At 39.3% G+C, this 24,468-nt stretch overlaps 1 protein-coding gene across 9 annotated transcripts in view; it reads right to left on the bottom strand.

Annotated features, from left to right (window-relative positions):
• TNS3 (tensin 3) overlaps nucleotides 1-23,661 on the bottom strand; it is a 174,796-nt gene extending 151,135 nt beyond the window's left edge. For 2 of the 9 annotated variants that reach the window (XM_072327305.1, XM_072327311.1), the window contains exon 1: nucleotides 23,497-23,547. Coding sequence is in view for 1 of the 9 variants with exons in the window: in XM_072327302.1 (XP_072183403.1) it covers nucleotides 6,800-6,807 (8 nt within the window). In the remaining 8 variants the exon portion in view is untranslated. Of the gene's footprint in view, nucleotides 1-6,799; nucleotides 6,869-23,025; nucleotides 23,192-23,263; nucleotides 23,358-23,496; nucleotides 23,548-23,592 lie in introns of those variants that run through there. The other 7 variants (XM_072327304.1, XM_072327310.1, XM_072327308.1 and 4 more) reach the window with 6 other exon arrangements.
• Nucleotides 23,662-24,468: the final 807 nt, after the last annotated feature.

Below are 24,468 nucleotides of genomic sequence, written 5' to 3'. Positions count from 1 at the left end.
TTCAACTGCACCAATTTTCAAAAGCAAAAGTGTCCAAAAAGCAGAAAGCTGTCTTTCAGCAAGCATGCAGGCCAGACCATTTCCTGAGGTTTTGTCCACATGGGTTAAGGGAAAGATTCACTGCATGATGCAATAAGGTTACATGGGACTTCTTCATGGTTTTAAGCAATAAGGCCCTAGATAAAAAGTCATCTCTAAAAATGTCCATATTGAAGTTGCTGGGCAGGCACAAGAAGAGTCTTAAAAATGATGTGTCACAGCCCTTGGACACTTCCACATACTGTTTCAACAAGGGCCCACCTGAAGCATCAGAGGAGCCCTTAAGAGCATAACTGGCAGCAATAAACTCTGAGCAAGCCATTTAAGTGTATTAATTTGCAGAACTTAACGAGGGAAACAGCAGAAGATCCCTTGTCAGTAGAAGTACTGGAGAAAATGTTGGATAAATAAGTCTGAGTTGTAACTACAGTATCACATTAGACACTTCAATCACTAACAGCAAAAGGTAAGTCAAATTCCCTTACACCTCCCATTTCTAAACTTGTTCAGATTTACATCAAGCTACATCATACTAAACTGAAGGCTGTTCTCATAATTTACATCAATAGTGAGCCATAAAAACAATGAGCTCCAGCAGAACAAAATCTGATGGAAAAAAACAAACAAAAAACCCACCACCCATAAAATTTGTCAGGTCTTTTTTTCATAGAGTCACAGAAGCTTTAGAATTGGAAGCAACCTCTGAAGACCATCTAATCAAAACTGCAATGCAATGAACAGGGACACCACAGCTAGAACAGACTGTCCAGAGCCTCATACAGCTTCACCTTGAAAGTCTCCAGGGACAGGAGAGCTACCACATCACAAGGTAACCTGTTCCAGTGCCTCATCACTCACCCTGTAAGAAATTTCTTCTTTACATCTAACATAAATCTACCCTCTCTGAGCCTGAAGCTAGTTCCCCTTGTTCTATTGCCACAGACCCTGACAAAGAGTCAGTCCCCTTCTTTCTCACAGCTCCCCTTCACAGACCAAAAGGCCACTATCAGGTCACCTCAGAGCCTTCTCTTCTCCAGGCTGAACAGCCTCAGCTCTCTCAGCCTGTCCTCATAGAAGAGGCGTTCCACTGTGTAGACCATTTTTTATGGCCCTTCAGTGGACATGCTCCAACTGACCTACATCTGTCCTGTACCGAGGACTCTATATTTGGACACAGAACTCCAGGTGAGGCCTCACCAGTGCAGAGGGGTAGAATCATCTCTCTCGACCTGCTGGTCACACATCTTTTAATGCAGCCCAGGATACAGTTGGCTTTTGGGGCTGTAAGGACACATCGCTGGCTCGTGTCCAGCTTGTCATCCACCAGCACCCCCAACACCTTTTTTGGCAGAGCTTTGCTCAATCCTTTCATCCCCACAGTTTGCACTGATAGTGGGGGCTGCCTCAATCCAGGAGCAAGTCCTTGCATTTGGATTTGTTGAACCTCATGAGGTTCACCTAGGCCCACTGCTCAAGCCTGTCTAAGTCCCTCCAGATGGCATCCTATCCCTCCCATGTGTCAAACACAGTCCACAACTTGGTGTCATCAGCAAACTTGCTGAGAGTGCACTCAAACCACTGTCATGGTCACTAAAGAAGATATTAAAGAGCATCGGCCCCAGCTATAACTCCTGGGGGAATACCACTTATCACCAGTCTCTATCCAGACATTGAGCCACTGACCACTACTATCTGAACAAGGCCATCAAAAAGTCCATCCATCAAATCAGCAGCTCTTCCCATGTCCATCAATGCAGTAATGCAGTTCTGTTTTTTTTCCCATTTGAAAATACATAAGATGTTTTTGAAAAGACTAAAACAACAAGGCAAAAAAAGTGTCATTACATCCATGTAATGCAACTTAGAAAGTTCAAGCACTATGCCCAAAGATCTGCAGGGCCCTCATCTTCACAGCCCCTTCCTACCTTAAGAATTAGCCATGTCATCATCTCCACTGGCATTCAAACAGTTGCTGTAGCTTCTCCGCTTTGTGGATAAGCATATACATACACATATGTGTATCTGTGTCTTTTAGATTTTATCTACTCTTTTCCCTCCAGTATTCTACTTCTGTTTAAAATGTAAAAGGCATGTCTCCAGCTCTCTTCAAAAAGGACAGTTTTACACTATTCACATTTTTGAAGATATTACAGATGAACTTCCCAGAAAGTTTAGATCTAGACAAACCCACCACTCCCCACTCCCCAACCTTCCCATTTCCTACTTTCCATACACTTGTACAATTCCAGAGCAAGACAACTGTCACAAGAACTCACTGTTCAGATACTGATGTTTAGTGTCAGCAAGCCTCGACATTATTTGACGTTTATGTTTCATTTGAAATGGACAATTACTTGGCTGATCAATTAAATTATTTTGCACTTAGATGTTTTGGAAATATTCCGCAACACAGTCTAAGCAACTCAATTAAAACAAATATATGGACTTTTAGTTTCTTACCATTTCTCTATCAGTTCTCCAATCAATTTAGTTAAGTAGTTCACCAAGGAGATTTATTACTCACAACTGTTTACATAAGAACTCTGTAACATACTGCGAAAACTACAGGACCCACAGTTTCTTTATGATCATCTGGTACATTTTCTTCAACTCTTCACTAAGATGCCAACAAAAGGGGAAAGAAATAAAAAGAAAGCAAGCCACCATAGGAGGGAACAAGCAAATGCTCCTTTTTTTCTCCCCACAAAGCTCAAGGCTGGAATCTAAATTATTTGCAAGGGGCAAAAACTGAAAGAAAACCATGCAGAACCACAAATTACAAACTGAGATCTTGCCCACAGAGTAGACTGTAATTACAGCTGGTCACAGCTGCTACCACTACGAGACATCTCTTTTTCAAAACAGAAACTCTCTTCTGCTTACCACACAAGGAAATCAAGTATTTTTGGCCATTCTCTGTTCTCTATGGCATACAAAATACAATGAAGACAAAAGTTTACCCCAAATTTACATCACCGTAACAGAGCAGGCTGTTTCAAGTTTTTTTTGTTTTGTTTTTTTACAATCATCCTCAGCTATGATAAATTTCAAACATTTCTTATCACTGAGCATTTTCATTACACAACAACATGCCCATGATCATCAGAAAAATAAAAAAATCACAGCAGATCTTTCAAAGCTGTATGAAACACTTGTCAGACACTTTGTATTTTAAGAAAAGAGAAAGAATTTAAACAAAAGACCCTCTCCAGATTTCAATTAAACCAATAGTGACTAAAACACTTAAGATACAGGTATGGTATTTTTTTTTTTTGCAAAACAGGAACAGCAAATCCTCCTTGACTGGACCTTAACATTGGATTATTAATTATTACACCCATAGAAGAGGCATTCACAACCTAATTTCCAAACGCCATCCTACATCAGTAACAATATACAAAATAACAATGAAGAACAGAACACACCAACATGTCTACAACTCCAAAAATGCTTCCATCACACAGACTCCAAATGTGATAATGATGGTTAATATTTTGTTTCTTAAATGTAATATGACAAAAATCAAACCAGTACAAACAATCGTCAAGAGAAGTACAGACTTTTACTCTATTCCAGAAAAATAAATAAAAGACCTTTAGCTGACTATTCACAACTTCTATAATTCTACTTTCCTCCAGGTCATCCAGACAGCAAATTACGCATAAGAGGAAATTCAATTTCCAATAAAATAAGATTTTATAAATGAAGCTGTAAATTCCAGATGTTACTTCATAAGAGGAAAAAAAAATTTAAAAAAAAGGCAAGATCCGTTCGCATATTATTTCTCTACCTCCAAAACCTCTAATAGTCTACCTAATTTACTGTAGGTGGGAGGAAAAAAAAAAAAAAAAAAAAAGGCCTCATAAACATTCCCCATGTCAGATCCCACTGCCAAATTTTACGGTCAAACACTATTACCTTTTCTGTCTCCTCTAACTAACTAACCAATTTTATAATTACCAGTTATTCTATTTATGCACTTTTCTACTCGCAGTAGTAGCTTTAAATCACAGTCTAGTATAATGACTGTAACTACTATTTGAAATACATGGGGAGTTGGTAGCAATGTATTAGCAAAATGGGTATTTCAAGTTATTTCCCCTATATAACTGTACCAAATGGCAGTAAATGAACCTAGTATCATACACACATAAGTATGCACAAGAAGTAACACCAATGAATACATAAATTATGCAGTACCTATAGCACACTGCAAGAATATGGAATAGAAAGTAAAAAATAAATAATAGAAAAACCCAAGGGATTTTTACAGAGATTGAAATAAGGCATTTCTGTCTCACACACATTTGAAATTATTTCTATTGTGGTGGACATAGCATAGAAAAAAACAAAAACAGAACATACACAAATAGCTACTTATACTATTATCACTACCCATTTACTAGTTAGCTTAAAAGAGACAGCAAAGATAACAGTATTTTTTCAGCACCATGTTTATACCACATTTCTTCAAGGTATTTCATTACAAATGAAAGACAAGCAGTCCAAGCTAACGAGACTCATTTGACTTAAGGTTACTTTGACAAAGGGAGACAATATGCAGTGAAAGCCAGACCAAACGACTCTCTTCCTGCACCCCTGCTGTACCATGGACATTGGAAGATCCATTTCTGCCCAGTTATTCATTCTAGGTCCATGATTCCTTTCTGCTGAGCAGCTTAAGTGTAAAGCAATCTGGAGGTGTTGGCGACAGTAGATTCAGAATGAGCCAGTGGTGTGCCATAGCAGCCAAGACGGCAAACCATACTTTGGAGTGCATGAAACACAGCATTGCCAGGTGGTCAAAGGCGATGGCACTCACACTGCATTCAGCATTGTTGCAGCCTAATCTTGAATGGTATGCATGCAGTTCTGGGCTCCGCAATACAAAGAGAATATGAAGGTGCTTGAAGTGTCACCACAGAAGAACAATAAAGCTGTAGAAAGACTGGAAAGCATGTCTTGTAAAGAGAGGGCTGAGGACACTTAGGCTGTCTAGACTAGAGAAAAGGAGGCTGAGAGGCAATTTCATCACTCTCTACAACTTCCTGAGGAAGGAAGGCAGGGAAGGAGGCGCCCATCTTTGCTCTCCAGTAACCAAAGACAGGGTGCAAAAGAATGGCACAAATCTTCTCCAAAGGGGAGGCTCAGACTGGATATAAGGAAAAACTTACCTATCAAAAGGGTGGTAAAGTACAGTAACAGACTTCCCTAGTGAAGTGGTCCATGTCCCATGCCTGAGACTGTTCAAGTAGCCCTTAATAACCTTGAGGTTAGCCCTGAAGCAGTCAAGACATTGGACCTGATGGTCTTCAGAGGTCACTTTGCTATTCTAAGAGTTTGTACTACTGAATTATTCTAAGAGTTTCAAGAATTCTAATTCTAAGAGTCCCTCCTCTGGACCTGCTGGAGCACGGCAGGGATCACATGCAAATAAAGGCTGATGAATCTGATCTTATTCAGCCTGGAGAAGGCTCCAGGAAAACCTCCCTGCAGTCTTCAAATACTCAAAGGGAGCTCACACAAGCAAGAGGGAGGCCAATTTGTTACACAGACAGATACTGACAGGATAAAGGGAAATGGTTTTAAACTAGAAGTGGGAATAATTAGATTAGATATTAGGAGGAAATGCTTTACTCAGAGGGTGGTGAGACACTGAAATAGGCTGACTAGAGAAACTGCGGATGTCTCATCTCTGCAGTCATTTAAGGTTGGATGCGGCCATAGGCAACCTGATCTAGAATAGTTGGCAACCTCGCCCGCAGCAGGGGAGTTAGAAATGGATAATCTTTAAGGCCCCTTCCAACCCAATCCATTCTATGGTTTTAATTCCACTACTTCTGTCAAACTTGGAACACGTTGGTTCTTTCTGTCCCCACAAACTTCTGTGGCAATTCTCAATTATTTTAAGTATCTTCATTACAGTAAATTCCCACTGCTTCTAACAAGGGACAGCTTCTTGTGCTGCGGGATTGTGCGACTAGTTCTGCTTTAAACTTACCTACCATATTTATATTTCCATAAAACCTTCATCAAATTCCTCCTAAAATTTTGTTCCTCAAATTGAAAAGTCCTAATCCCCTCAGACTCCTGACCAAAATCAGTTGTCATATTCCCCCAAACATTTTAGTAACTACTTTCCATTCATCCTCTTTTTCCACCATACATTTCTGAGGAAGCATAGATCAGATACATAACATTTCAAAGTTTCAAATGAACAATTAAAGGAAAAAAGGGGGGGAAATAAGTTTGCTTCACGGTTCGTTCAACTCTTGTAGTCTAGAGCATTGTATCAAGATCTTGATTCCCATGCTCCTAATTCCAGCCGTCAGAAAAGAAAAAAAATAAAAAAATTAAAAAAAAAAATAAATAAAAATAAATAAAAATTGGTCACATACAGACCCCTGTACACAAAGCTTTACACATTAGCTCTTCACTTAAAACTCTGGACAGACACAAATTAGCAAAAGATACAATAAAGAAGCAGTAGCATAAAACCAGTTTGCCATGGGATTATGCAATAAGGAATGGCAGCCTTAGCAGCTGTGTCAAGTAATGCATAGTAATCTGTGACTAAACACTACAGCAATCTCACTGCTCTAACAAGAGACAGAACCTACGCACCCAGAGAATTAAATATAATTCTTCCAAACAGCATATATTTACACTTGTAATTTGTAGACATTTCAAATTTACTACACTTGTGTCAGAATTAGGATCCTATTTAAGACAGTTCTTCATTCTCATTACCCTTTCTTACCTCACCATCACCTGCCTTGGAGAGGGACATCCATCTTGATTGGTTACACACACTCCACTCCAAATTTTAAACTCTCAAGATAAAAATCCTATCAGCTGCTTCAGTTTTCCTTGAAAGATGTTTTCCATTGGCAAACAGACGTAACACAAGAGAGTAAAATGCTTAGGCTACCAAGTAAATCTCTCTTCCTACTTCAAACTTGAAACACAACATACAAAAATGTTTCCATGTTTGCCTTCTTCCCAGGTGGTTTCAAATTGTTTCCCTTATGACTGCTATGAGATTACAGTCTAGTAGACAATAGGGTCTATAGCAGAAGGGAGCAGGGGCCTCCCCATTCACTCTTCAGTTTTAGTATAAAATAGAAGTTGTCACATTTTTCCACTTCAATGCTTCTTCATATTTTAGTTTCAGCACTTCTCTTTCTCCAGCATATACAAATCTGTATTTGTGGAAAACCAATTATGAGAAAGATGGAAAATCCATTAAGGCCATAATTGTTCCAGACTCTGGAAAACTTGTCATTTTCATCCTTGTCTCCCCGGCAAACCAGCACTTTGTTCTGTGTGGGTGTATACATAAATAGGAAAATCCTGAAAGCAACAAAAGACTTTGTATCATGAAAGCTCAGCAGCCTTTTTTTTTTTTTTTCCCTCTTTCTTTTTTGTGACTAAATGAGTTAGCCTTGACAACCCTGAGGCTACAGCAATGAATACATAGGGGTTTCAACCTTTCCTATAAACAAACCAGAGCAAGATATCTGAAGACTAGATTCTTTAAATAATTGGGGGGGGGGGAAATACACTGTTTTTGAATGTACCTGGTTCACCTTCAAGTTCACATGGAAGTAGTACTGAAGGACATTAAAAGGAGCAGAAATTCAAACAACAAAGCATCTACCCTTTTTTAAAAATTATCTTTACCTAAATCTAATCAAATCTCTTCCCACTGTAGATGTATAATTGCAAGTACATAAAAACAAGCATACAAAGTATACAATGTATACTCCATCTCAGTAATCCTTAATCTGTTTACAAAAGCAGCAAATGCACAAAGATCTCCCACACTACAGACTAGTGTATTTTGACCAAGACGCAAGTTGAAAAATAAACACCTCTTACTAATGTTCATTCACATGTTTCCTGATGTTCCTCTGTTATCTTGCCAACTTAGCCTATTGGGATCAAGCTGATGCAAAGTGGTCCACCCATAAATGTAGATTTTGTTTATCTTCTTTTTATTCTGATACTACAAGACTAGTTGTATCCAACATCCTTAAAACATGCCTCTCGGTGTTTATCAGGTGGTAAGAGTATACTAAACTAGAAAATCTCCACTATATTACCCTACTGGTATTAATCACAGACAATACTGTACAGAGCCCATGCTCACCTAACCCCTTACAAGTCAGTCAAAAGGAATTTTAAGGAAGCAAAGGCATGTAGTAGGTAGGTTTGTATTTTTACTGAATAACACAAACTTTAATCACCACATCCATACAGTCAAACAAACAAACAACAGTACAACCAAATTCTCTGGTTCAAATTGTCATCCATATTACAAGACTTCTACAATGCACAGCTACTTAAAAAAATAATAATAATGTAGAAACTGAGGAAGGCCTGACAGTAACAGGTACATCACTTAATACAACAACCACCAAAGTAAGGCTCCTACTCTGTTCCCTACACTGTTTCCATCTCTTACTGATAAGGCTGAGCATCCTTCCCACTCTGGTACAGACATCAGTATTACAGTAATCTGCTTGTTCAAGCTTTGGCAAGGAAACAACAGTAGTTACACCTAGAACATTCACAAAAAAAAACAACACTTATCCATACAGAAAGTACTAGCTATATCAGATTCAAGATTAGCCTTTATTTGAAAGAGGATCTCACAGCAAATGTGATAAATTACATGCTCAGCAAACATACAATCTGCAGCATTTGGCTTGAAGTTCTGAATATAGTAAGTAAATTCTACAGAAAAAATATATTGTTTTACAGTAAAAGAACATGTCTACAGTGAGCTGTTCATCACAATTATATCTACTCTTGCTTATAAAAATCTGAAGTACAGCAGAAATGTCTGACTGTGTTAGTCTTATCTCCATCTTACTATCGTAACCATTTTCAAGGCACTCCAGTAACAGCTTGGATAACAATCCTGTCTATCCCAATGGTTTCCAATTACCTGTTCCTACTCAAACAGTAATCTGTGGTTGGAATACAAGGAAATAATAGTCTTGACAACTGTCATCCCTTCTGGCCACCAATTAGCACAGAATACTACTAATGAGGAGTTCTGCATTATCCCACCCAGCTAGGAAAAGATTTAATGCTACTGATCTGAGTAGCTTCATCTCATCCATCATGTGAATCAACAAGTATAATGTAAAAATCACTTAAGCAGTAGAATCACAGTGAGACACAAGATCTAAAACTCCTAAGGAAATGGAAATCAAATACAATAAAAACTATTATATAGCACTTGCTTTGTAACTTATTAATTGCTTGCTCACCAGGGACAAATAGTTAAACTCTTATGCTTAGATGAGCTGCTATATCAAATAACTGTTACCTAACTCAAATCCATTCCCTTATTTTAGTTCAAAATAACTACTTACTCCAAATTTCCAAGTAACTGTCACAGACACTTCCCTGGTTCTGAGATTATGAAGAAAATTTCACTGAACTTTTACCACAAAATCACAGAACAGCCCAGGTTGGAAGGGACCTGAAACATCACCACTTCAGACCTTCTGTGTGGGAATGAAACCCAGATGAGATTATCCAGCACCTTCACCACTCACATCCTGAAAACAACCCGTGATGGGTGTGGGGCAACCTATTAAGTTTCCGGTCTAATGTAGCCCTCTCACTCTCCATTACAGAGAATGCACAATCTCTAAGTTTTCTGCAAACATAAAACCTTAATGATCATAAAACAGAATATACACTGAACTCCAGAGCAAAAATATACATCAGAAAAGATCATAAGAAAGAACCATCTCATGCTACATTTTCAGCAAAAAAATTATAATCCCTTACTTTCACCTTTTAAAACATCCTGATATCTCCAAATATACAGAGAAGCCTACTACCCATATGCTTGCTTCGTTTATTTTCATTACATACAAAGCTTAAAGGACATAAGCCTGCTTAGAGCCTGCAACTCTTAGCAGCAGAAAAACCACAAGGAATTCACAGATGTGATGAATTTTTTCCAATAAAAACATTATTTCAGAAATATCAGCATATAAATATAGGCTGAAGTGCTCAGGAATGAACACACCTTAGTTTGTCCACCAGACAACTCAAACTGTTGTCAGCCTGGTTTAAACAAAGGGTTGCTTTAATTAGTGAAATATTACTGACAGGGCAAATTCCAAAAATACTTGACTACAATTAGATATCTTCCCCTGTAACACGATGGAAAGTACAATAATGATAGCAGAGTTGCAAGATACCAGGCTACAGTTAGTGATAATCCGCTCATACACAACAGCAGTGGACACAGAAATAAGGGAAAGAAGCTGCTTACCTCTGGAAGGCCTCACATATGAGGCTTCCGCAAGTCACAGGGATCTTCAAAGAGATTCCTTTGCCTCCACTACCAAGCCTTAAAAGAGGTCTGGAAAAGGGTAGATCCTGGCTCCACACCTACCTGTCACTCAAGCACCTGTGCTCCTCTGAGTTGGCCCTGCCTTCCTACCAGGTGCTCAATCACTGTTTCAGGCTTTGACTTATCATTTCTACTATATCTCCTCTCCCTGCCATTATAACAGCTTTTAAATAGCAGTTAACCTCTACAGGGCTACATAGGTGTGCTCTATTCACCAAGCAACAGTTAAATATTTCCCAAATCATCTGAAAAAGCTTCCCAATGAAAAACTGCCTTTATAATATATCTCAATCCTACTGCATCGGATTCCTCTCTGACTGAAGTTCCTCTGGTCTAGTTCTGCATCCAGTTTAGCGTGGTAAGGCCATGGCAGGTTGGGGGGGGCGGGGGGAGGAGGCAGGCAAATGAAAGCAAACAGAACAACTGTTCCAATCAGGTTTTAGTTCAGATAAAGTTCAACTCACTGCACTGACTACTGTTTCTACCTTCCTCTAGCTCTGACCCATTTTTCATCCTTCCACTTTCTAGAGACTTTTCAGTCCAAAGAAACTGAACAACAGCAAATAAGCAGGTCACAGCCACTGCGTGCCAGTCTCTCACCTGTCCCTTCACAGACCTTTATTCATTACTTATATATGGTGTACAGCCACCATGTTACAGTTATGCACGATAGATACTTGAACTGTGGAAACCAAGACCACTTCTGTCTAACCCACTGCTAGCAGAACAGGTAATAAAACATCCATGCTGGAGCAGATACGTTTAAACATGGCAATGCATTCAGCAAACGAAAAAAAGGACAGACTTGTGTTTTTCTTGGAAAACAGAAATGACTGAAAACCTTAAAAGCTACACCAAGCAAACCAAAATGTGGTTTAGTAATCTGAACTACTGTACACCAGACACTGAAGTATAACAAATGAATCTCTTCCATGCAAAACACATACACAAAATAAAAATTGTATAAAACCTGTAGAACAAATATAGATGGCCCTTTTGTTCTTACTATTCACATGTGCTGAATATATATGACAATCAAATCCTAATCTCAGTTCATAGAGGTTTATGTTTAGGGAATCTCTTACATAAACTAAGAACTCCCATGTCCTTATTCAATAACAAACAGTTAAATACATTTAAGTGCTGATAAAGAGCCAGAGCAAAGTCTTCAATCTCGTGCAAAATGTCAAGAAATCTCATATAGTTTGAAGGCATTGCAATGTAAATACAGACGTCTAAGTGCCCATTTCTTAAACCATTATAGATAAAGTAAGAGTTTTACAGCCATGCTTGCCACCTACGTTCTTACATTCTTGCCATCCTGTCTGGAACTCCAGCTCAGCAGACAGAAATGTCTTCCTGGAGGCAAGAATGAACAAACTCTCCCCAATTACAGAGCCATGTGTGGGCTATGAGCAATTTTCCAAATGTAAAAGGAAAGGAGAGAATTTGCTACATATATGAACAAGCTAAAACAAGTCAATCTGCAGATGGAATGGATTAAAGTGTCTGAGTCACCTCAAAATTAATCCCCTGCAAGAATGTCCTCCCTCTCCCCTCAACAAGAGTCTTCCTTTAGTCCCTCTCAGAGGGAAAAGTCAAGCTCAAAGCATCCAGGTCTTTTAGGTGAATATGATGTTCCACAGAATATACCCATAATATTTTTAGGAGAAAAGGATATTCTTCCCCCTCTCTCCTCCACTCTCAGGCATGCACATGCAGATAGCCAAGATACAATTTTATTCCCATGGTCTACCACCGACAATTGTTTTATCAAAGTTCACAAAAATAAACTTCCACTGCAGGTTCAGGTTAGGAATGGTATCTGTATTACACAGATACTAATGTCGTCTTAAAAATGGTATAACAACAATGGTAACACTGATTATCTATAAACCAGATGCTTTGAAGTGAGATTGCTTGGAAACTGGAAAAAAGTGAATGTGAGAAGTTAAAAAATACTTGAAGGAAATAAAATCATTATGACAGGTAGTTCTTCAAGTATTTCCAGGACATCATTAACATTTGCGTTGCCACCAATTGACTGTATTTTAAACAATACCTTACGTGACAAAATCACATCACTGATACCAAAATCTTCTACATCTTTCTCTTAAGCAAGCTGAAAACTCAAACTATCCTCATTTGGAGAATACCTGAAAAAGACCAGATGGCCTCCAGAGGTCCCTTCTCACCTCAGTCTTTCTGTGATACAGCAAAACAGAAAACCTACTAGCTGATCAGGTTGCAAAGAATTATAACAGAGAGCAGCCCTGAGGGTAAGGATTGGGGAGTGTTGATTGATGAAACGCAAGACAGTAACATTTGCTTGCAGTCCAGAAGGCCAATCATATCCTGGGGCTGCATCAAAAGAAGTATGACCAGCAAGCCAAGGGAGGTGATTCTGCTCCTCTACTCTGTTCTTATGATACCCTACCTGGAGTACTGCACCCAGTTCTGGGGCCCCCAACACAAGAAGGACATGGAGCTGTTGGGAGCAGGTCCAAAGGAAGGCCACAAAGATGATCAGAGGTCTGGAGTACCTCTCCTCTCAGAACAGACAAAGAGAGCTGGAATTCTTCAGCCTGGAGAAGGCTGCAAGAAGACCACATAGCAGCCTTCCAGCACCAAAAGGGGACCGACAGGAAAGCCAGGGAGGAACTTCTAATAAAGGCATGTAGCAACAGGAAGAAGGGAAATGGTTTTAAATTGGAAGAGGGTAAATTTATACTAGATATTAAGAAGAAATTCTTTACTGTGAGGTTAGTAAGACAGTGGGACAGGTTGGATGCCCCCTCCCTGGAAGCACTCAAGACCAGGGTGGATGGGGTCTTGAGCAACCTGGTCTAATGGGAGGTGTTCTTTCCTATTGCAGCAGGGTTCGAAATAGACAGTCTTAAAGGTTCCTTCAAACCCAAACCATTCTGTGATTCTATGATTCTAATACCACCAATTCTTACACTGGAATACTGGCTAGATAAAGGAAGCAACGCTACTCCTTAACTGAAGAGCGTACAATTTGGCAAATTGTCACTTAAAAAAATGATATTTCACCCACAAGCAAAATCAGTTGCTCCAACAACTCATGAAACAACACAAGTTACACCAGGCAACACTAACAGTGAATAGAAACAGGCACTTCAATCACAAATTCCCCTGTCGGATCCATCCATGAGCTCTGAATTTCTCTTTCTTCATTACCATTCATAAATTTGGCACTTACTCCTTTTCAGAGAGACTACACAAAAATTTAAATGAAAAGATACAATTTCAGCAACTATTCCTCTGTTTTAAATAAGTGTCCCAATCAGTAACCCTAAACAATCCTTTGCATTCAGGCCACAAATAAAGAAAGAGCATAAAGATTACAATTCTCCTTATACTGTGAAACCAAACAAAAGGAGAAAACTCTACAGTAACTTCTGACTCCATTCAATCCCATCTTAATCATTCCCTTTGGTAAACTGTCTAGGCATAAATGAGAGTCATGTATTTACTTTATCTAAGACACTGAGGAGCAATCAAACAGAAATGAACTGATTTATACACTCTCAGAATCTCAACTACTTACAAATAACTTTAAAACAATTACAAACATCAGAGTTAACCACACACAACAAAATAGAATGAACAATAAAACTTCCAACTGTTGTCAAGAGCTGTATTTCATTTATTTGCACTAAGATGACAAAGTTTCTCAGAGGTACCAGATGAACGTTAACTATTCAACTAACACACTCATTACAGTTAGGGAAGGCAGAAAAAAAAAAAAAACGAACTCTGTGGCAATAGGAATTATATAATGCAGAACCACAGGACATGTGAATATAAAATAATTTATGCAGTTAGTATACATAAAGAAAAGTTTCCACAGTAAAAAAGAAAGCAGAAGTACTGAGTTAACTGAAGCAATAACCTGGAATTTCTGGATCCTGGAAATACAAAAAGTTCCTGACCTCACTACAGACCTCTGGGTTAATATAAACAAATAACTTTTTTTCCCCCTCCTCAATACAGCCACACAGCAACTTTACGTACTAGTTAATAACTGAAGATGTGGTCAGGACTGGTTTCTAAAGTCACACCATTATCACTTTTTTTTTTTTTTTTTTTTTAAATAACACTGCCCTGTATGTCAGCATTGGAATTTAAAAAACAAAACCATAGCTTTTTTTCTTTCTTTTTTGCCCCCCTTCCAGTGAGCTGCTATATTTCTCTTTCCCCACTAGAAAGTCTGTCATTTTCCTGAAAATAAATTCATATACATTCTTCATTAATGAATATCTCATTGCTACAACATGAATAACCAGTGGAATACGTGAACACCTTAAAATCATCCATTTGCAAAAAAATACAAAAAGCATCATGAAATCTTCACCATGTGATAAATAGCAGGCAGCTAATTAACATATTATACTTAAGAGCATCTTGTCTGACGTCAGACTCCATGTCTATATGCCAGTGCCACACATCAAGTTTATTCAGTAAATCAACACTTCTCCCAATCACTAAACTTCTTCGTTCAACCATTGATCCAGTTATGCCTGAAGTTCGTATTTCAGCTACACCGCACTGAAGTTACAGTGCATCACCATGGAAGACTACGTCTTCCAGCAGCTTCACAAGAATTCAAGAAATTCTGAAAACAGTAATTCAGAAAGACACTTGAACTCAAACTCCCTAATCTATTAGTGCACACAGTAAATTCCACAGCCATGGTAAATGAACAAAACTGACACCAAATTTTACATCATTAAGAAATCATCAATAGAGCCAGCTCACCGTTTTTCCTGAGAGATGTCAGGATTGTTAACAACTCCTACGAAAACCCTGTTTTGCTTTGCACATATGCTTCATTTCTCTCACCATTTGAAGTATAACCAAGGGAAAAACTGCCTACTTGAACAGTCCTACTATTTTTAAAATTTTCCCCCTTCTCTTCTTCATAAGTCTTCTGAGCACTTATTCACTAGGGAACAAATTCAAGCAACTGTAGCAGTACTCACAAGGGTAAGCCAAAGCAAACAGACAGAACAACTCAAAAATGTTAGTACAGGTAATGCTTTCTTTAGAAGCAAACAGCAAGAGAAGCATCCATTACCTTGAAAGACCTGATGAAAGAAGGTTTTCCAGACTCGCCAGGAAATGAACAAAATTCAAAATAGTCGGAATGGAAGCTGAATGCACAGAAACACGATTCAAAGCTCAGAAGTATTATCAGTCTTCAGAGTTTGTAAACTGCTGTTTGCAGCCCCTGTTTCTCACTGGCAAAGGCCTGACTCAAGAGATAAGGCTTAGTTCTCAGCTCTTCCAAAATTCTGGGCTTAACAGGTGCTGCCATTTCTGTCAGTTCAAGTCTTGCCATGTTAACAGAACTGCCCAGCCTCCTTAAGCAGAACAGAGAAAAAGTATACTTCACTGGACTCATCCAGTTCTTTCATCCCTTCTTTCATAGCATCAAGGCCTACCATCCTGCTTTAAGCACAAAATGCACAATTCCATATGGTTCTGTAATAATAGGAATCTCTGTGCAAGTTACACCTGAAAAACTGAAGTTGCTCTGCAAAAGGCAGGAACTCTTACTGCCTCCAAAAAGACACAAAGTGAATCCCAGAACTAAATACCATGCTCTGTGACTGCATATAAATTGAAATTTTAAGCTACGTTACCAATGACAATATCTGAATGACTCAGTGACGCGGGCTGCAACAGCAGTCTGCTTTGTTTGAATTTCAAACCTCTGCATCCCAAACATTACCACATTCTTTAAAAGCAAAATAAAGCTCAATCAAAATATACTAAATTAAAGAAAAGCCATTACTCGCATTTCGTACCAGCTTAGCTTTACCATGATGGCTGATAAATACAATACTTAAAACCTACATAAAATCTTACTCCTCCAGGGAACAGTTTCACTACAAGCACATGTCTAAAGTACTAACCAACTCCACTATTCAATTACACAGCTCTGATCAATTGAACTAGGAATGTCATGATGCTTTTCCCCTCCCAAATGAACAAAATCCATTGAAAAGCAATTCTTGACAAGGCTTCTGATTACTTACCAGTTACTTCTGGCAAGGTAGCTCCTTTATCACACAACTGTCGCCTGTTTTCTCACTGTTATCTTAAGCTAGTCTACAAATCAATGTTTTACTCCTCATTTTCCCCAAAACTGCTGTTCTGTACTTGCAGATTCCATATGTCACAGCTGTCACACTTTCCCAATTAGTTTCCAAATTTTCTTTCTCTGTGAAAAACATTTTATCTCCTGCAGGCCACAGAACTGGGGTATCTCATGAGCAACCATTTACCTGTCAGGAAGGGTGAGCTTACTGACACTAAATATTTCCCTAATATACAAAAAGAATGTCTATTATCTCCTCTGGAAAGAATGAACATCTGTATTTCAAAATAAAGCGGTAAGCATAACCACAGGAAACAGCTGAGATGTTACAATTGCACCGAAATAAAAGGCCAAAGTCTCATTTTTCTTCAAAGCACCTTTGCACAGCAAAGAAAGGTATTCACAAAAGAAGAACACACTGCTAGAGACAAAAAGATTTTGGCATGCTACTCTTGCATTTCACGCAGAATGTAGTTCTGCCTAGTTTCTGGCATCGTTCCCTCTAGAGACAGACTGGTTTTTCTAAAGAGAACTACAAATCTCATGGTTTATTTCGTCAACAGAACCATTTTGCTACAGGAAAGCCACAGTTTGGAGAAAGCTCCACACTGAAGAAAAAAAAAAAAAAATCACCACAAATGAAGCATATCCCATGAAGCATCAAAATAGTAACCATAATGGATTAGTTTTTTCAACAAAATTTTTAAGCCTCAAAGGAAAGAACACCAGCAAAGAAAACTAAGATTCCAACTGGAATTAAATATATTTCTTCCTCTCTGCCATTACAAAGCACCTTGGAAAGCATATGCAATTCAGTGTGGATAGACGAAGCTTCACATAAGTTTCAAGTCTACACATGCAGTTATGCTTTTCTACAGCTCAGTCAAAGGAGTGGAGGGATGGTTTCAAAATACTTCAAGTTACCACAGAATGTAAGAAAGAAAGAACACAGCAAAGGAATGCTGGTATCCATTAATATGTTACAGAACATGAACACTCCCCAAATAATGCAGAACAGCTGGATTAAAGCTGCAGCAAGGGCACTTACAAGCATCTGCTGAAACAAAACATCTGCAAGATCACAAAAAGCACAGAACTTCTTTGAAAATTACTACAGAACTTTATTGCCAGCTCTTTCCAGAGATATCTAAAGAAAGCATATGTGACAATATTTGCCGTCAAAGTTTACTTATGGATAGAAGATACGTTTCTAAAACAAATAGATGTATTGCACACATCTGAAAAATATAATTTTCCTTTCTACAAACTACACCAAAGAGCAAGAACAACTAAAATCAATTATACATTTTACATGCTTATAATCTTAGTTTTAAAACAAAAGTAGTACTTCCAGAAACATTAACAAATTATTAACAATCTATTAACGAAAAGAATAATGCCAATAGATTTCACACATAACATAGATTCATCTACAAACTTCTCAGTTAGAACACAGCCTCCCACTTAAAACCTACAGCCTCACAATGGAGCTTAGTCTTACATATCCAAATCCCTTGAAATTGTAAATGGAAATGCTAGATTTTCCAGAAGCTGTAGAAATAGGTTATGAATTCTCCTTTTTTTTTTTCCCCTTTTTTTTAAATCTCCTAACTCAAATCCATTTTAATGACAAAAGCTCTCAACAATTAAAATCGCTAATAGCAAATGGCTGCATTTCTAATGGGATTCCTCCTTCATTAAACTCTAACACTTTGCAACCAAAATCATGGCACCTAAAATTCAAAAAGAAATAAAAATAATCAACTAACTTGGTGAAAATACAGTATCATTGATCTGGAAAATAAACAAACTGTCTCGGTTTCAGCTGGGACACTATTAGTTTTTTCAGTGTGTCTGGTATGATGCTATGTTTTGGTTCTAGGAGAAAAACAATCTTGATAGCACACCAACAGTTATACTTGCTGACAAGCAATATTTTATAGGCTCAAGACCATTCACAGTAAAGGGCCCAAGGAGCTGGGAGGGTCCAGAAGTAGGACAGACAACAGTGGCAAAAGGGATATTCCATATCATACCACATTAAGCAGGAAAAGTTTTAAGAGCCAGGTGCCCTCCCACCCCCTTCTTCTGCTGCTAGGGGGGCTAGCTAGCCATCAGTTGGGTGAGCAGCCAATGAGTTCTACTGTTTTTCCCTCTATTCCCTCCCCTATCCTACTGGGATGAAAGGGAATGAACAAACAACTGTGTGGTGCTGAGCTTCCTGCCATGTTAAACCATAACACAAATACATTTGGATTGCTAACACTGTAGCAGTATAGAAAGGCTTAGATATTCAAGGTAAACAAACTCTGAACCAAATATTCAAGAAATTCTCCCACAGAGATGTTCTTTGCTCTAACAGAAACTATTTTCAGGACACTGACTACTAGGGATAGCAGCTTGTTATAGGTAACCACTAAATTTTGAAAGTTTATTTTAATTGAAAATAAAAACGTGCTTATAGGTTGAAATCATTACCATTTGCTTTTTCATTGTATCCACTAACACAGATCTCACAGTGAATTCAGAAGAAAATACATATGCCCTCAGTTCTACTCTTGTTTCTAGGAAGGTATATTGCTTGAAGATATCACTACAACCTCTGTCTTTCAGAAAATCAATGCGGAATGATAGATTAAAACATCTTTAAAAACTCAGTCTAAAAGGACCTCCTGAAATGTAAACTTAATAATGGGATTCAGAGAGCAATCTTTCCCATTACCCAAAAATAAAAAAAATTAAAAAATTTTAGATACATACCCAAATGTATCAAACAAGCTCTTTCTGCTATCCCCAAAGTTTGGAGCATGTCAGTTCAGCTTACAACTTTATAGTTCTTTAACAGCATCTTTTCTGACTCCAAGGCCACTTAACTTCCTCCCTACTCACTAATACACGGCAAATCAATTCATCACCTTATGCTCCAGCAATTCATTATCTCAGTTCTGGCAACCACCCAGGTCTGTATCCTTAGGATAGTTAAACAGTAACATATGCTGGGGCAGTAGGGAAGGAAGAAAAGGTGAACACCTAGTCCCTGAGAAGGTAAGCTAAATTAACATTGTGTTAGTGACACTACAGTGTGAAATATAGGCTACAGAAATTCTGCCTTAATATATCAAGCACATAACTCGATGATCTCTAGAGGTCCCTTCCAACCCCTACAATTCTGTGATTCTGTGATAACTATAACCCTCACTGAACTTACAAAGACCTGAATGTGCAAGTCCAGTTCTAAACTACACAATATTATCAACTTTAAAAGTAGAGCTGCATAGTAAAACATATTAATAGAACAGATTACCAAATAAAGTAGGTCAAAAGGGAATAGGTGATGGGGGTCTCACAAAGTGCTTTACCATTGTCACCACAGACTTGCCCACACTGGCATAAAGATAATCTATGATCTTAACCCAACCTCCTTGCTTTCTAATTTAGCAAACACAGATAAAATGAATACAATGAAGTATACTTCAGTCATTGCATGAGGCAGGGTAGTATTCCCAGGTATAAAATATCATCTTCCAGGTTGCTTTTCTGAAAGCCGGATTTCATTCACATAGCAGGTCTAACTTTAGGAACACAGGCCTGCTAAAACTGACAATTCCAGGATACCTGCTTCCCCCCCCCCACCTCCTATTCCACCCCTTGGTAAAATAATTTGCTCCAAACAGCTGCAAATACATGATTGAAAATCCCTGCCCTCATATAGGCCTGTGGCATAAAAAACAATTAAGCAATTTCCAAGGTCCGAACTGACATTCAGAAGAGAATACAGTCACCTGCACACCTCCTCCTTCCAGCCACAGAGGTACTGAAGCCAAGAGAAACAAACAAGCAGGAAAAAAAAAAAAAAAAAAAAAAAAAAAAAAAAAAAAACAGCTCACTGTTCCCAGCCTCTTCTGTCACACACATTTTCCTTCACAGTCAGAGTCTGCATCAAGAGATTTTCCAAAAGAAGGTTCTTTAGGAATAGCTCAGGTGTAGTTGGTATACAAACTCTGTCATTCAGACTTGGTTACTTCTGCATGCTTCAGTCCTGTAACCAAGTCCTTTGCACTGGAGGCCTATATACTAAGAGCAAATGACTTGCAGACTTGCAAAGGTTCTTCCTTCCCTAGGCTTTCCTCCATTGATGTCAGTCAGGCTTGGCCTATCAACCCACCTTAGCGGGAAACATGCTTTATTCCACAGTGCTATTTCACACAAGCAATCCATTTTAATTCTTACACTACCAGCATGAGTTAAATGAGTACTGAACATCTGGACAAACGCTCCATTGTGAACTTCCCAACTCTAATTAATGACTCAAAATAAGCAATCATTAGACATGCATTACTTCAGATTGCATATGATGGATAAAAAGTGCAGCCAAAATCTGTACTTTTAGCAAATATAGTTGCAGAACATACATGGCTTTTTTCACAACAGAAAAATATAACAAACAGCAACATGTAAACCATCTCAATAACTTTTTGATTTCTTCCAATTCCCCTCCAAGAAAGAATTAATGCTTCAAGTCCCTGAGAAGTTTTGGAAAGCAGATGCATAAGGCACATTCAGTATTCATTGCTATGACAAGAATTGCTCATTCTCAGTAGATAGTCAGTGAGGCTTAGGACCAGCATACAAATGAGCAACAACTTTATCATTTAAGTGGCAGCCAGAAAAACTTTACTAGAAATTCTCATTAGGAATAAAGCAGGACAGGGGGCCCTACATTTCAGTGTCTAGCCAACCTTTTATTTCCTGCAGTACGTTTAGTGACTTCTAAGCTGACTTTCCTTGCATTGCAAATGTTTCACCATGTTTGTTTTTCTTTCATTATGTCTGTTCTTCAGTTTTAACACTGTTTGCTATTTTGGTTTCCATCTGTGGTTTGGAGACACACAAGTAATTATACTAATAATGTTTTACTCAAATAACCCTCACTGATGCAAAACAAAGTACTTCTTCTCTACCAGTATGGCAATTTCAAGAAAGGTTGGACACAGAAGTGATGAAGAAAATCTTTATCAGCTTGTCATATCCAAAAATAATACATTCTTACAGAATTCTGCACTATTCAGAATCTCAGTGATACTGCATTTTCTTCTAGTCATAAAACTCATGGTCAAAGGGAGATCATCTCTTAATACATTTAAGGATGCGCTCATAGCCAACCTACAAGCAGCACTACCAGAGAAACAGTCCCTGTTTTTGTGCCCAGATAAATATTTTCCACATGATCAGGAAAAAGCAAGACAGAGAAGCTAATGCCTGCAGTAATTATACCCCTAAAGTATCAAAGTTATTTAGAAAAAACAAGTACAAACTGCAAATAGGTATTTCGGATCAAGTCAGAAAGTGGAAGAAAAAAAGATTAAAAAAAACAACAACACTGACTAAACAATTTGTAGCTGCTGCCTGCTCTAAACAAATTGTTTCTTGTGGCATATGCATATATATTAAAAAACTGAATGTTTTAATGTAATGCATGGAACACTCTCAGCAAAGCAGTACTAAGTCGTTAGTACCTGCACCACCTCCCAATTAAATGAATGATTAAACCTTCCAACAAACATCAGTTACTAGAAGTGAACGATTTAATTAGAATAAATTACAAAAAGTCTTCTGGCTACTTAAGATGAAAAGGCCACTATTTGCAGTACTTTAGAGGCTCTGCTTTACAACTTCAAAGTCATCGAGATTCTCATTTGTTTTGGAAAAAGCCCCATTTGATCATCTATACAATAAATTTAACTAAGTTACTGCAGCAGTTTCTCTTAAAAATCAGCCAACTTGAGACATCTGTATTCAGTCACATTATTCAGCAATACCCAGAAGTTTCCAATCAAACCATCAGAAAAAAGCCAGACAAAGTCTCCTTCATACAGGTATAGCCTGTATTAATTTCCTACTTAATAGAACATAAACACTGTATTTACAGATAATAATGTATGGTTTAGCATATTTTTTTGAGCATATTATACAAAATGCTATAATCACAGGTTTGGAAACATAAAACTTTGTTGTGGCACAATTCCTTACCACTCAGAATAAGACTATTTTGAAGATTATGACTCTAGTGTATGAACTATCCAAAGAGATTCCAAAATAAGGTTCCCAAACATTGAAAAATTCCTCTTGATATAACTATCAAGAATATCAAAGAATCTGTACTTTCCCTTCTATAAAACAGCTGATAGTTTCAGGTAGTGACAGAAACTGCAAACAGAAGTTTGCCATCAGGAGACATCTGAATCAAAGACAAGCCACACCACTCAGCAGACACCAAAACATTCTGCTACAATAGGTTTATGACTGTTTCGACACAGATTCACAGATGACTACAACCCGTGAAACGCTAACCGAGAAACGAACCCTAAAAGGCTGCCACACAGATGTTTCATCCGCCCCCACAGTGGTCAAAATTACCTCCCCTACCCCCAGCACCCTGTAGATTTCAATAACTTTACAGGTGAGATATACATGCCTTGCCGCTAAGCTACTCTGCGCCGAGACCCATCCCGGTTAACCAAACGCACGAGCACCCTCGCAGCTTTTCAGCGGTATCTGGCTGGGACACGGCACGCCTCCGGGCCCACTTCCGCCATCCTACCCTGCCCGCGGCGCCTCAGCGCCCGCTGCGGCTCATTACTACCTTTGCCCTCTCCGCAACAGGAACCCTTGAACCCTCTTCCCCAGAGGGCCGAGATTTCTAACACTCTCACCTCTCCCTGCCCAGTAACCCCTTCCCCTCGAGTCTCGCCTCCCGCCCGGTCCGCGCTACCAGAGACAACCAGGCCCCAGGACAGGCCCCGGGAGGCGGCGGACTAGGGGCAAAGACTCCCCAGCCCGGCACAGGAAGCAATTCTTTCCCCCCCCACCCCCCATCCTCCCCCGAAGATACTACGGCCCGCCGAGGCGGCGTCGAGCCACCCCTCTGCTACTGAACGCTCCGCACAGCAGTGAGCTCCGCCGCCCCGCCGGAACAATGCCCCGCGCCGCCACAACTGCGGAGCACACGAAAGGCATTTTCAACAACCGCCGAAGTTTTTACCTCACTTCCCCGGCCCTGTAGCGGCCCCCGAACAGGCGGGGGAAGCTCTACGGCAGAACTAATCCTCCTCCCCCTACGCCGCACACACTTGTTTTTTATTTCCTACAGTCCCGCCCGCCGTGGAGAAACCTTTACCGCCTCGGTTGGGGCTGAGGAGGCGTGGAGGAGGCGCGTCGCACTGCTCTCAGCTTGGGGGTGGGGGGGCGCGGAGTAGCCCCAGTACACTAGGCTCACCTGATATTCCTCTGTATACTACGAGAAATCTAGTTCCTTCCGCCTTACTACTTAGCGCGACCCCATTTGGGGCCCCGGGACAGGCTGGAGCCCGTCACCCAAGATGCATGTAGTCTGGGGGCGGAGGGTCGATGTGAACGCTGCAACCCGGTAGGGCCCTGCAAAGCTTTGCTGACAGAGCCCGTGCTCTGGCAGCTTTGAGTTGAAGTGTAAGGCCTAGAGTTGCAGAAGTGAACATCAACCTTTATGATATTGTTCAGTCAACCTTGACTGCTACTTGGCTTGGAGCTATTAGTAATAGGTGAAGGTTGGACTGGATGATCTTTTAGGTCTTTTCCAACCTTGGTGATTCTATGATTCTACGGAAAGCAGTGAGCTTAGAGCTGTGGACAGCCACGTGCAAAGTAGTATAGAGGTAAAGCAAAAAACACACAGGCTCTTGAGGGGTCTTCACCATTCTAAGTGCTTCAGCTCAGCATCTCAGGTTCCAGGATGATCCTCCAAATCCCAAAAAACTTAGCTGCTGTCCAATGCCCCAGGTTCCTTATGTGCATGTTTGTAAAAGTACAGTTCTTAAAGCATTGACATGTATGCTGTTTAAACACCAAAAACTTCTTGAGGTAGCTCAAGAAATATGAACTC

The sequence above is a fragment of the Excalfactoria chinensis genome, chromosome 2 (genome assembly GCF_039878825.1).
Source record: "Excalfactoria chinensis isolate bCotChi1 chromosome 2, bCotChi1.hap2, whole genome shotgun sequence".
Lineage (NCBI taxonomy): Eukaryota > Metazoa > Chordata > Aves > Galliformes > Phasianidae > Excalfactoria > Excalfactoria chinensis.
Note: the sequence above shows the minus strand (reverse complement) of the source record. Positions and strands in the feature narration are given on the sequence as shown.